This window comes from Ursus arctos, unplaced genomic scaffold, assembly GCF_023065955.2.
Source record: "Ursus arctos isolate Adak ecotype North America unplaced genomic scaffold, UrsArc2.0 scaffold_3, whole genome shotgun sequence".
NCBI classification, from domain to species: Eukaryota; Metazoa; Chordata; class Mammalia; order Carnivora; family Ursidae; genus Ursus; species Ursus arctos.
The window spans coordinates 102,071,638-102,084,078 of NW_026622985.1; the positions used below are offsets into that span (position 1 = coordinate 102,071,638).

The following is a 12,441-nucleotide window of genomic DNA, read 5'->3' on the forward strand; positions in this document are numbered from 1 at the left end:
CCCTCTCTCGCTGGCTGTCTGTCTCTGTCAAATAAATTAAAAAAATCTTTAAAAAACAAAAAACAAAAAACAAAAAACACTCATGTTCTGGGCCGCCTAGCTGGCTCAGTCAGTTAAGCGTCTGCCTTTGGCTCAGGTCATGATCTCAGAGTCCTGGATCAAGCCCCGCATCGGGCTCACTGCTCCAAGAGGGGTATGCTTCTCCCTCTGCTCCTCACCCCACTCATTCACTCTCTGTCTCTCAAATGAATAAATAAGATCTTAAAAAAAATAATAAAACAGGGATGCCTGGGTGGTTCAGTCGGTTAAGCATGATCCCAGGGTCCTGGGATCGAGTTCCACATGAAGCTCCTTGCTCAGCGGGGAGCCTGCTTCTCCCTCCACCTGCTGCTCCTCCTGCTTATGCTCTCTCTCTCTGACAAATAAATAAATACAATCTTAAAAAAAAAACCCACATGTTCTCAGGAAAGCATATGATTTCTAATACACACGTATCTTCATTCAGCAATTTTAAAGAAACATGACAGAAATATACCTTGCTCTGGGGCTGTTCTTCTGGCAGCCAGTCACAGATGAGTTCCAGAATGTGTCCCACTTGTCCCCAGGAGCAGAGACAGTCCAACAAAGTACAATAACGCTTGTCTGCTGCTCCCTCCTCTTGGTTTCTTAATGTGGAAATCACACCGCAGCTGAAAATGTCAAATATAAAATCAGATCTAACATTTCAGTAACAGTTTCCCACTTCTCAAAAAGGTGAAAAAAAGGGGCGCCTGGGTGGCACAGTGGTTAAGCGTCTGCCTTCGGCTCAGGGCGTGATCCCGGTGTTATGGGATCGAGCCCCACATCAGGCTCCTCTGCTATGAGCCTGCTTCTTCCTCTCCCACTCCCCCTGCTTGTGTTCCCTCTCTCGCTGGCTGTCTCTATCTCTGTCAAATAAATAAATAAAATCTTAAAAAAAAAAAAAAAGGTGAAAAAAAATTAGGAAGCCAAAAACTGAGGGTACATAAGGCCCTTTTATCGTAGGAACTGCTGGACATTCTCCACTGCAGGAATAAATATAGTTTCCCACAATTACTACACAGAATAAGTTCCAACACAAAACACCGAATCTGAACACAGCTTGAAGAACACTGAAGTCAAGGCAGTCCGATATGAGTATTAAGTTACCAAAGACGTGCCAGTTCCACAAAACCCCCCGCTTTTCTTTTCTCTGTCATCTCCATGAGACTCTATAGCAAAGATTCCTGGTTTTTTGGGGAATAATTTTTGCTTAGCATCAAAACATTCATTTTTTCATAAATATGAATAAAAATGAATCATTTCTACTGAGATAATAACCAACACTCTAGAACAACACCATGTTGTAAAAAATACAACATGAGCCACAAAACTAAGCTACTTAGGTCATTTTAAATTTTCTAGTAGCTGCCTTTATAAAAGTAAAGAAAAACAGGTACAATTTCGATAATATATCTTATCCAACCCACTGTCTCCACAATGTTGTCTTCAGGTGTAACTGACAGAAAACCACTAGCTTTTCACACTCCTTCTTCCACACCATGCTCCAAGCCCACTCGCACTCTGCACCCTCAACACAGCTCAACCCAGACAGCCACGTGCCAAGCACACAAAGCAGCATGACTCCGAAGCCCCTTCATGCTGGACTTGAAAAACACCCCCCAGACTTTAAAGTGGACAGCTTCAGTTCCACGTAGGCTCTTCCTATATTCCTTAGCAACTCTAGAGCCCACTGGAAACTGCATCCTGCTGCTTTCCCACCACCACCGTGAACTTAAAGCTGAAGCATGAGAGTCTGCTGAACGTCACATTAATAACTAAGCACAACGATAGCAGGGTTCCCATTCACGACCCTCCCGAGAGACAGAGGATACCTGAATGCAGGCACAGCAGAGGCTGGCATAAAGGACATGAGCATAAATAAAGGGATCTTGCAGCGATCATCCTAAAAACATAAAAAGGGGGGGAAAAGGGTATTTAAACGCAATGACATTTTGAAAGGCAATCCACATAACTTCCTAATAACCTATCCTCAGAGCTGCTCAGTAGGAACTAGAGACCCCTTTCAGTGTTCAATGGGAAATTTAAACCTGCTGGTAAGCCTCGTATTTGAGAAACAGTTTTAAAGTCTTAAATGACATTTTTACCACTTTGTGTGATGTATTAATTTGTGCAAATATTTATTAAATACCTACTGTGTACGAATTGCCAACCTAGATCCCGGGGGATACACCAGTAAGGAGAATAGACAAATTCTTTGCTTTCAAGGCATGGACTTCTATTTCAAAAACAATACTGATTAAAGGGGGAAAAAAATTAACTCTGGGGGCGCCTGGGTGGCACAGCGGTTAAGCGTCTGCCTTCGGCTCCTGGCGATCTGGGATCGAGCCCCACATCAGGCTCTTCTGCCATGAGCCTGCTTCTTCCTCTCCCACTCCCCCTGCTTGTGTTCCCTGTCTCGCTGGCTGTCTCTATCTCTGTCGAATAAATAAATAAAATCTTTAAAAAAAAAAAAGAAATTAACTCTGTACGCTTGGTATTCTGAACATAAATGTCAAGAGAATGAGAGAAATTTTTTCATAGAAAAATTTTTCCATAAAATAATCAGAAAATCTTTGGGAAGACAATATAGTTTAATGGAAAATGTATAGGCTTAGGAGCTACCAAGCCAAACCTAGGTCCAACCAGACTCCATGGTTTTACCAGCTGGATCAGCACAGAGCAAAGAGGCAGCACCAAGGTCCATTTTCTCCTCTGCAAAAAGGGAGGGCGCTGCTGGGAAGACGGAGAGAGGCACATCACAGCACCTCATCCGAGGCGGCACTTAGTAAGCTATAGCCACGCCAGTGTTACTGTGATTACACCATTAAAACAAAGAGTAGATCAGGCTCAATCAAGAATACTTAATAGAAAATATCCTTGGTTCATTGGGAGAATAAGAGATGGTGGACCCCAACAGAAAAACTAACAATTTTCCCCAAAATATACATGAAACAGAACCAGGGACAACATCAAAATTTGATCTGCTTACTCTGCATTCAGTTGGAGTGGACCCACCCCTCCCCGAACTCTCAATACAAAAAATGTTTTCTTAATGTTACAAAAGTAGACTGATAATTACCACTAATTCCACTCTGTCTGGATTAGAGTGTTTATTCATTTATAAAGAAGACCACAATGTTCTCAGAGCAACTGAGTGCAGAGAGGTTCTCTTGCCAGAATCATTTGAAATTAACTGAATTAATTATCATTAACTACCTTCCTCCTGTCCCTAGACACCTGCAGGCCACACTGCTTATCTATCACCTCATCCAGTATTCTATGGGCTTCTGTGTTATCATCTGAGAATTTTGAGATAATGCTGGATTCTCAGCCCAATGTAATTATTTGAGAATTTAAAGGTACTAATAACTTTGGCAATTTAGGTTATTTGCCTTCCTGAATAGGTCACAGTTGCATTTCAGGGACACAACGAAGCTCAGAGCCTTGACAGCCACAGAAATGCGGCTCAGAACAGCTAAGGGGCCAAGGTCACATAAGCAGTTTTGGAAGAGCCCAAAAGTAAAATTCATCAAGAAAAGCATAGTTCCTAAAACTTATGATCATTCTATATTTAAACCATGCTTTCTTTATAATTGGGAGAACATTTTCATATCTAGCTCAGTCTTACTTCTATTTGTTTTGGAAATATGAACTTTCCTCAGAAGTAAATAGTCAAGAAACAGGTTTCCTTCACCCAAACAGAAGTTACATGCATGGTTCTATTTGCGGACACAACTCAAACACTTCAGAAACCCATTTGCTTACAGTACGCCATCAAATGCCTGAAAATGCCCACGAAACTTAGCCGCTATGGTATCACGTTTGCCAACTCCTCTTTCTCAATTCCCAGCTAATCAAATTAAATTCTCAAATGGTGTCACAGACCATTGAAGACAGAAGAACCGAGCACTTACCCCCACATTTCCCTGAGTGCTGGGAATATGAGGTAGGAAGACATACGGCCTCCACCCTCAAGAAAGGCAAAAGGCCACTTCCCCTACCCGGTGAGCGCTGGCTCAGCATCCCCCCCTTACAGATGACCAACCAGGTCCTGCCAGGTAAGCGTGTTGGGCACTTCGGCTTATTCTGCACAAATGCAATCTTCATACACCCACCCACAGTGTGAGCAGTCTTACCTTGAAGACTTTCAGGTACTCAGGGAGCACAGAGGCAAACTTGTTAATGGTGTAAACTCTGGCTTCCTTATTATTTTCCATACTTCTGTGAATACTTTTCCAAAGAATCACAACAATTTCTAACAAACCGGCCATGGATGCAACATCGCTTACAGACAATGTTTTGTCCAGAACCTAAGATACAAATAATTCGATTGTGAAAGAATCAAATCATAAGAGTACATCTCAGAATTTCAGACCTGAAGCAGAAATGTAAAGGATATCAAGTCTATTTTCATTACACGAAAATGACTTTATCTTCTATTTGAAAATCTCTAGCAGAGGTAAATGCCTTTAAAAGTCCACTCAAGAAAGAAATGCTAACTGAACCCTATATCCTTTCAGTCAACACTATATGAATTAAAAATCCTCTAAAAATCAAAATGTATAAACTGTTGTCTTTAGGGACATAATACACAAGTACAGAGCATACTTCTACTGTATCTTCTGAATTGTTGCAAGATGTCACTTCTTGCCATAAAGTTTCATGTGAACAGACTTGGGGAGGAGGGAAGGATTTCCTCGATGTGATTGCTACTGAGACTCAGCTACAAACTCGGCCCATCAGATCACCCCAGGCTGTCTGCCAGCCTCTCCACTCTGCGGGCCTGGTGAGGGCTGATGATGACCAACTGCCACTCAATCAATGGCTTCCTCAGTTTGTTCTAAAATAACACACCATTCACATCTTCTGAGCTTATGCTGGCCGTGAGCAATAATCGTGGCTATGTTCTTCTGAGTGCTCCATTTAAGCCACAAATGCACTCTGGCAAGTCTTCTGCACAGAACACCGGCCCCAGAACACAACCAGTTCATACATACACTGATGGGGTCTGCTAGCCAGCCCTACAATGGGACTGTACAAAAGACAGTCTGATAACCTCCAAACAACCACTTCAGACAATTTCCTGAAGAGGGACTACCTTGAGATGCAAAAGAAGATTCATTTCAGGCGTTGGTACTATAATGCTATTTACTCAAACACAGTAGAAAGACAGTTTAAAAGAAAACAAACTTGGGGTGCCTGGCTGGCTCAGTCAGTAGAGCATGCAACTCTTGATCTTGGGGTCATGAGTCCAAGCCCCACATTAGGTGCAGAGTTTACTTAAATAAATAAACAAACTTTTAAAAAAAATAAATTTAAGGAGAGTACACAGAAAAAGCAAAGGTAGTTTTGACATAAAGCTAGATTTTTCATTATGCACCTAATACTTTGAATGAGCTATGGACAAATTTAAAAAGAAATAAAACTACTAAAGGCTTAGAAACTACTGAAAAAATGATACAAGTAACAGATTGACAAAATTCCCTTCTGCAATTAATTTTACTTTTTCCCATTCCAATGTCTAGCACAGCAGCCTTATTATTAAAGCTGCATGAGAAAGCCACCACTACCTCCTTAAAAAATGTGCTAAGTTCCTAAGTCGGAAGCAAACTTTTTATTTTAGCGGAGAACGTCTTTGATTTTTAGTAGTTAGCAATGAGAAAAAGTAAAAGAATGACTTCAAAATTTTGCTTTTAGCCACATAAACATTCTTGGAATGAGAATATCCACATGACAAAGTATATTTCTTGTCTGGCATAAACTATAATGGACCTACATATTTTTAAATTCTTGTGTTTTCTAATGGTACAGAAACTGACCCAAAGTGTTATAAAGTGCAAGCTTTCTCAGTAATACCTAGCTTTTTAATAATAAGGGTGGAGGGTTCCTTCAAAATTTACAAAACGTAATAGTCTCTCAACTAATACATCACGAACTATGTTTTTGCTCTTCTGCAAAACCGTTTCCACCATCAGTCTGAGTTTGCAGTGGTGGCCCAGAGAGAAGCTGTGCTCTCTCCCTATGCATCACTGCATCCGTCTCCCACACTGCGACCCCACGTGCCAGAACCATGGAGTGAGGCCGCCATGCCGGTCTCTCCAGCTGAGGTTTCTGAAGATATACGGCAATGTGGTCACCTTCCTGAAAAATTCTGCCCATACAATCTATACTGAGGGAAAAACCCTGAAGAGAGGAACTTAAACTCCACCAAAAATAAAAGCAGAACCAACTCCAAATTCCCTGGGCCAAAGGCTTTCCAAATCCAAGCTGAGATCTGTGAGTGGCTAGAACTGCTAATCGGGGTCCACTGTCAGGATAAAACCCAGTCCCACTCTTTCTGTGCATTTTTCTCCTTGATTCCACACCTGCCTCCCTGACTGGGATAGAGACGAGGACTTGTTTAAACAGGGGCTAGGCTGGTGGAGTGGTGGCCCTCCAGCTGCAAGCCCATGGGCATAGGTGTCCCCGGGGTGCATGCAGGAGTTATCAGGCCAGCATGAGACCTGTGAGGAAACCTGGCAGCTTCTCCTAGAAAGAGGCCTGTGTCAGAGGTGGTGGGACGCAGGCTGGGACTGAGGCAGGCTCATACTGATGCAAGGACCTCGCCTTGGGGCCAGGACCAGGTCTCAGCGAAAGGACAGGCTGTCTCTTGCAACTTCTTTTAAAGGCCAGTTTCCTAATCTATTTGGGTACTACAAAACTACCCCCAAATTTTAGTTTAGATATACATAAGCATGAGAGCTTGTTTATAAGCTTAAGATACTGCTTGTAAGTAATGTGTGTCTAGGTCTTAAATTTCTTATAAGTGGTCACTCTGGATCTGAAGAAATAGCAGCTAATCAGTCCCTCTGATTAACTACTTTTTATTTTTCAAATTTTTATTGTTTTTTTAAAAGATTTATTTACCTATTTAAGAGAGAGAGAGAGAGAAAATGTGTGTGCGCACACAGACTTGAGGGCAGGAGAAGGGGCAGTGGGAGAGGGAGAGAGAGAATCTCAAACAGACCTCCCAGAGGCAGACTCAAGCTCGATCCCAAGCTCAGCCTGCTTCTGCCTTTCCCTTTGCCGCTTCCAGATAGTGCTTGCTCTCTCTCTCAAATAAATACAATCTATAAGTAAGTAAATAAATAAATAACAATTCTAAATAAAGCTCATCCCTAGAAATTCAAACCCCAGATGTTTCTAGTAGAATCTCACAGCTGTGGCTATGAGGAGATCCTTAAGAACAGTAACACCCATTAATTATAGATATGGTAACATCCAGAATCCAATCCAGGTGTATGGTACACCCAGGTTGAATTAAAATATACAGAGAAGCTTAAGGCCAAGAAAACTTGGGACAGGGTGTTACCAGTAATAAACTTCCCTCTGTTTTAAAACCTACCCGAACTCCACGATGAACTACAAAGGGTATAGAGCAGTCTTCCAAACCAGTGTTTATGATCCTCTACGGTAATCACAGAATTATCAATACTGAGGGAATAATGGAAAATCAAAATATTGCTAACATAACAGTCCATGGAAATGCCAACATTCTGCCTTTCTCTAAGCATGGGACACAGGGGCCTTGTCCTCCCTGAGGTAACACAGCCGCAGGCGCGGCTGGGCCAGGGCAGGCCCGACCACACTCACGTTCTCCTTCTCCCTCTCCTCATGGCCCTCGTGGCACTCACGCATGGCCCTCCGGATGCAGGCATTCAAGCAATGGCGAATCACATGAATCAGCTTTGCTAAAATGTTTAAAATAATTGATAATTAATATACATGTTTTTTCAACCAAATTATCCTTCTAATTGTAAAATTATAATCCCAAACAATTAAAAGTATGATTTTTAAAGGAAACCGTTAAGAAATGCACTAAAGCGTGAGGCTGATTAAAATGACCAACACTGAGGATACGTGACATTAAGTAGCTTTAGGGAGACAACATAACGAGCACTGAAATGTAGGTGTGCCACACCTATATTAGTGCAGGCGGTGTGCTCATGGGCGTGCTGATAGAACTTCCTGGCTGCTGCATGGTTCATCTGGACCAGCGTGACACAGCGCTCACACCACACCTCCTCGGGCTGGTTCACCGGCAGGAAAGAGTTGAAGATGAGGTTCACCAGGCGCCGAGACACGGGCCGGGAATCTGATTCCAGACGAACCAAAATATGCTCCATGGGGCAAATTTTCCAAAACTATGTAAAGCATACACAGAAGGAAATAGTCAATTGTCCCTATAATCTTGAAAACACTTTAAGCAAAATTTCCTGAGCAAAATCAAAAAGGAACTAATCTTTATACTCAAGAAAACTCACTTCAAATGACTATAACAGAAACTGTGACTCTTCCGTAGAGAAATTAGAATAAATCCATATTTTAAAAAGCACTGACATTATAAGGTACCAAAGTATTACACTGTTGGGAGGGTTAATTACAACTAATTAGTGTCATGCTTGGTGTAAACTCTCAAATAATTATGATTATCAGTCTCATAATTTAAAAATCTCCTAAAACACCATAACTTTTGGCCCATTAATGTGAAATGTGAATAGAAAAATTTACAACAGTTTTGACACAGAAAGCTAACGTGGCTAATCCGTTCCCTACGTTGGAGACACAGAGACATCACTCCTAACCCCAGGGGTACCTGGTCCACCACCCATGGCTGGCAGCACCCTCTGGCACATTGCTGCCTCCCGTCTCCAGGGCCAGCTTGCCTAGATGACCACACTGGCCTCCTCCAGCCCACCTTACAGCTGCTGCATGACCACAATTGTCCTAGAGCCCCTCTGCTCAAAAGCCTCAAAGTTGTCTACTGCTTAAAGAGGGCCAAACTTCTAAGCAATACATTCCACACAAGAGAAAAATAGTAGTAGAAAGAAAATAGATTCTAATGGTGAAGTGTTCAAATCCTGCCCTAGTCAACTTCTCAGCTGGCAAACCTGTGCAAACAGCTGTACCTGTTTCCTCCTCTGTATAATGGGGTTAATATCACTGACGTGCATTCTCCTCAAGGACCTGGCTCTAACAATCTGTCGCCTTTCCAGTATTTTCAACTGGATCTTTCTCATCAGCATTTAAGTATTTTCATGTCATTCCAACTCTCAAAACAAAAGCCTCCCCACAAAATTCTGCCTGAATTTCCTGTGTCCTTGCAGTTCACCTTCCCTCCTGCCCTGGAACCTGCTTCTGCCCCCACCTCCACTTCCTCACCCCACTTATAACTTAGCCCACAGTAGCATGGCTTCTACCCTCACTGAAATTGTTCTTGCCAAGGTCATAATGACCTTCAGTTAAAAATCCAGATGAACATATTGACACCTCCCCCTCCAGGAAATCTCTGAGCATCTGATGCTATGGATAACTTCCCCCGGAACCTCCTGGGACACTTCTACTTAGACACCTCTTGGTATTTCTGAAAAAGTTACTGGAGTAAAGACAATAACTAAACCCAAGTCCTACACCAAACACTTCTACTCACAGTGGTACTGGGGAGGCAAGGCACCACAGCGCTGCCAGCAGTAAGTCATGCAGAGAGGATGGTATGGTGGCCCAACTCTCAGCGCCTGCCCCACCAGAGGCAGGTGGCTTCACAGAAGAGAACCTACTGCCAACTAACTACAAAACTGACTGAGGCTGGCAATTAGGTGACTGGAGACTTGTACTCAAGGGTGAGAGGCAGTACTTTCAAGGTTCAGAGGTAGTGATGAGTCTGAGGATCCATCTGGAGGCTGTAACAACTTCCCTCTTCCCTCACCTCCCCTGCTCCCTTCCTGCCTTTGTGTCAGTGCAGATGGGCTGCTGGTTGTGAATGTGAGTGTACTGAGGTGTAATCCTGAACAGCACACCCGGGGCTAACACCACTACCAGCTTTAAAAACACTTGCCGAAACACTCAAGTGCACCTAGGTACACGGTGCGATTTCACAAACACCGCGAAAGCAGATTCAACCCAGGACCAAAATGGCCAATGAATGGGTTCACCATTCACCTGCTCTCCTATGCTGCCTGCAACGTCACAGAAAGGCGGATGACAGTGGTGCGGAGGCCATGCCCCGACGCAGATGGAAGCAGACAGAGCTGACACGGCCAGATTGCCGAGCTCCTCAGCAGGAGCGTCACACCCCCCACGTGAGAACTCACGGGTCAACTCTGCCATTGGTAAACGTCAACTTCAGAACATGTGCAGCAACAGACCATTCCCAAGGGGGAAAAATCCAAGAGGAAAGAGAAAGCCCTCCACTTGAGAACTCAGGTAAGCAAGGGCTCTTCAAGACTCCAGACCTCAGCGCTTCAACCTGGCTGCGAGAAATAACAAGAAACATGCCAAATCCCAGCACAACAGCCCAGCCACAGAGCCAGTACCCGAGAGGTTCTCCAGGGTCTGTCCCCACTCATATTAAAAGGTGGACTCTGGAGCCTTCATGGAGACTAGACCATCTTGAATGGGAACTAGCCATCGGCACTCTTACCAAATGCTAAGGTTCCGGGGTGATTCTTACAACTAACATTTCCTGTGCATCTGCCTTTCCAGAAACTCCCCATATTACCTTGTTTTTCTTTGATTCACTTTCCTCAAATAATGCAGAACAAATCGGGATTCCGATTTGTTTTGTTTCAATTACCTGAGGTTTTATTTTACCCAAACCTATCACCAGCAGGTTGGGATCTGCAACAGACAAGACTGCAAGCAAATCAGTAACCGGTCTTTCACTTCAAATGTTAAGTGTGTCTATTACTAACACAAGCATGACCAGGGTCTGACAGCGTGCAGAGACCCCAGTCACTCCGACAGGGTGGATGACCAGCCACTCCCACATCCTGTTAGCTGCTTCTCCACCGTTCCAGAGACCTCACAGCTAAATCATTCTCTGTCTGGCTCTTGAACAGCTAAGATTTAAGATGAAAGAACCACTCCAGTAAAACATTATGCTTTCTTTCTTGCTACTCTCCTAAAATCCAAACTTCCCAAAGAACTTTTGTCCTCGTCTTACTTGGTCTTCCCCCTATTGTCTTGGGTAGACCTATTAATAAAGAGAAAACACTGCTCTCTCCATTTCCTCCCCAGTCAGCACCACAATAGGCCTCTGCAAACAAAACTGTACTTCAAACACAACACTAGGCCAAAATTTCCCTCTCAGATTCAGAACTACTCAGTTTTATTAAGCTGTTAATAACAAATGGGATAAAAATTACAGCCAGCTTTTTTGTTAAAATGGACATGTTGATTCTAAACTATATAAGGAAATGCAAAAGACCTAAAGCAGCCAAAAAGCTCTGAACGCAGAACAAAGCCGGAGAAGGCACTCTCTGAGACTTCATGGGAACCTGCAGCCGCGCAGCCCAGGGCCGAAGGACGTGCAAACAGATGAAGGAGCCAGAGTGGAGCCCAGAAACACACCACACACGCGCAAAGGACTAGAACCACCAGGGAAGGGCGCTGGGGCGTGACATGTGGGACGTGTGCTATGGAGGGCATGTAAAATAGTCTCTGGTTTTTAGTTTTTAACAACAAAACTCACAGTTCAAAATTGATAAAAACCATAAAAAAACATAAAGCAATATGTATCCTGGCCTCCCCCGTTCCCCATCCTTAGACATCCAAACCCCCTCACCTCAGGCAACTGTTATTAATTTCTCGTTTTCTTCTAGAAATATTTTACACTATTTGAGCAAATAGCTCACCATTTTATACAGCTGGCGGCATACTACGCACAGGTCTACACCTGCTTTTACTCATATCTCAGTGGAATTTCTAGGTGAGCTCATTCCTTTTCATGGCCACAGAGCATTCCTTCATTGCGCGAACACACAACAGGTCTGTGTGGTTAACCCTAGACTAATGGACATGTCAGGTGGCTCCCAAATTCTGTGCTTGGACAAAATAGCATTTTAAAGCAAATTTCAGAAAAGTAGTGCATGGAGGAAGAAAAGACACAGTGTTATCAAATGAAGTTAAAAACCTTCTAGCCAACATTTTTAGCCAAAAGCTGAATAGGACTCAAGCTAAAGGAGCACACCCTCACTCTGAAAGTTCACACCATGTTAAAATGTACATAATAACACAATTATCTCCCTGCTTCCTTCTGTAAAATGTGAAGGGAGTTCTCCTAGTAATAGTTAAGTAGTTACTGAGTACCAAGTATTACAATATTTGAACAAAAGCTTTCATGCACATGATAAAAATATAATTTAAGGTGGGGGCTGCTTACATTAATGTCTTTCAAGAAGAAAATACATTGATGATATTTCTAGAAACTTCAATGAAAATCACAAAACAAATAAAATTTTTGACACAATAAATTGGCAGAATATACCAGACATCAACTAGTTTAAATGTGATTAATAAAACTCTTGGAATTAAAATTACTTTGTCTTTTTTGTTGATGAAAAC

At 42.8% G+C, this 12,441-nt stretch overlaps 1 protein-coding gene across 3 annotated transcripts in view; it reads right to left on the minus strand.

Annotated features, from left to right (window-relative positions):
• NCAPG2 (non-SMC condensin II complex subunit G2) overlaps nt 1-12,441 on the minus strand; it is a 64,155-nt gene that overhangs the window by 20,772 nt on the left and 30,942 nt on the right. For all 3 annotated transcript variants that reach the window (XM_026479236.4, XM_057304397.1, XM_048213074.2), the window contains 5 exons: nt 8,021-8,243; nt 7,693-7,790; nt 4,197-4,370; nt 1,893-1,963; nt 536-689 (listed from right to left, as the gene is read on the minus strand). In XM_026479236.4, the coding sequence (XP_026335021.2) occupies nt 536-689; nt 1,893-1,963; nt 4,197-4,370; nt 7,693-7,790; nt 8,021-8,243 (720 nt within the window). The remainder of the gene's footprint in view (nt 1-535; nt 690-1,892; nt 1,964-4,196; nt 4,371-7,692; nt 7,791-8,020; nt 8,244-12,441) is intronic.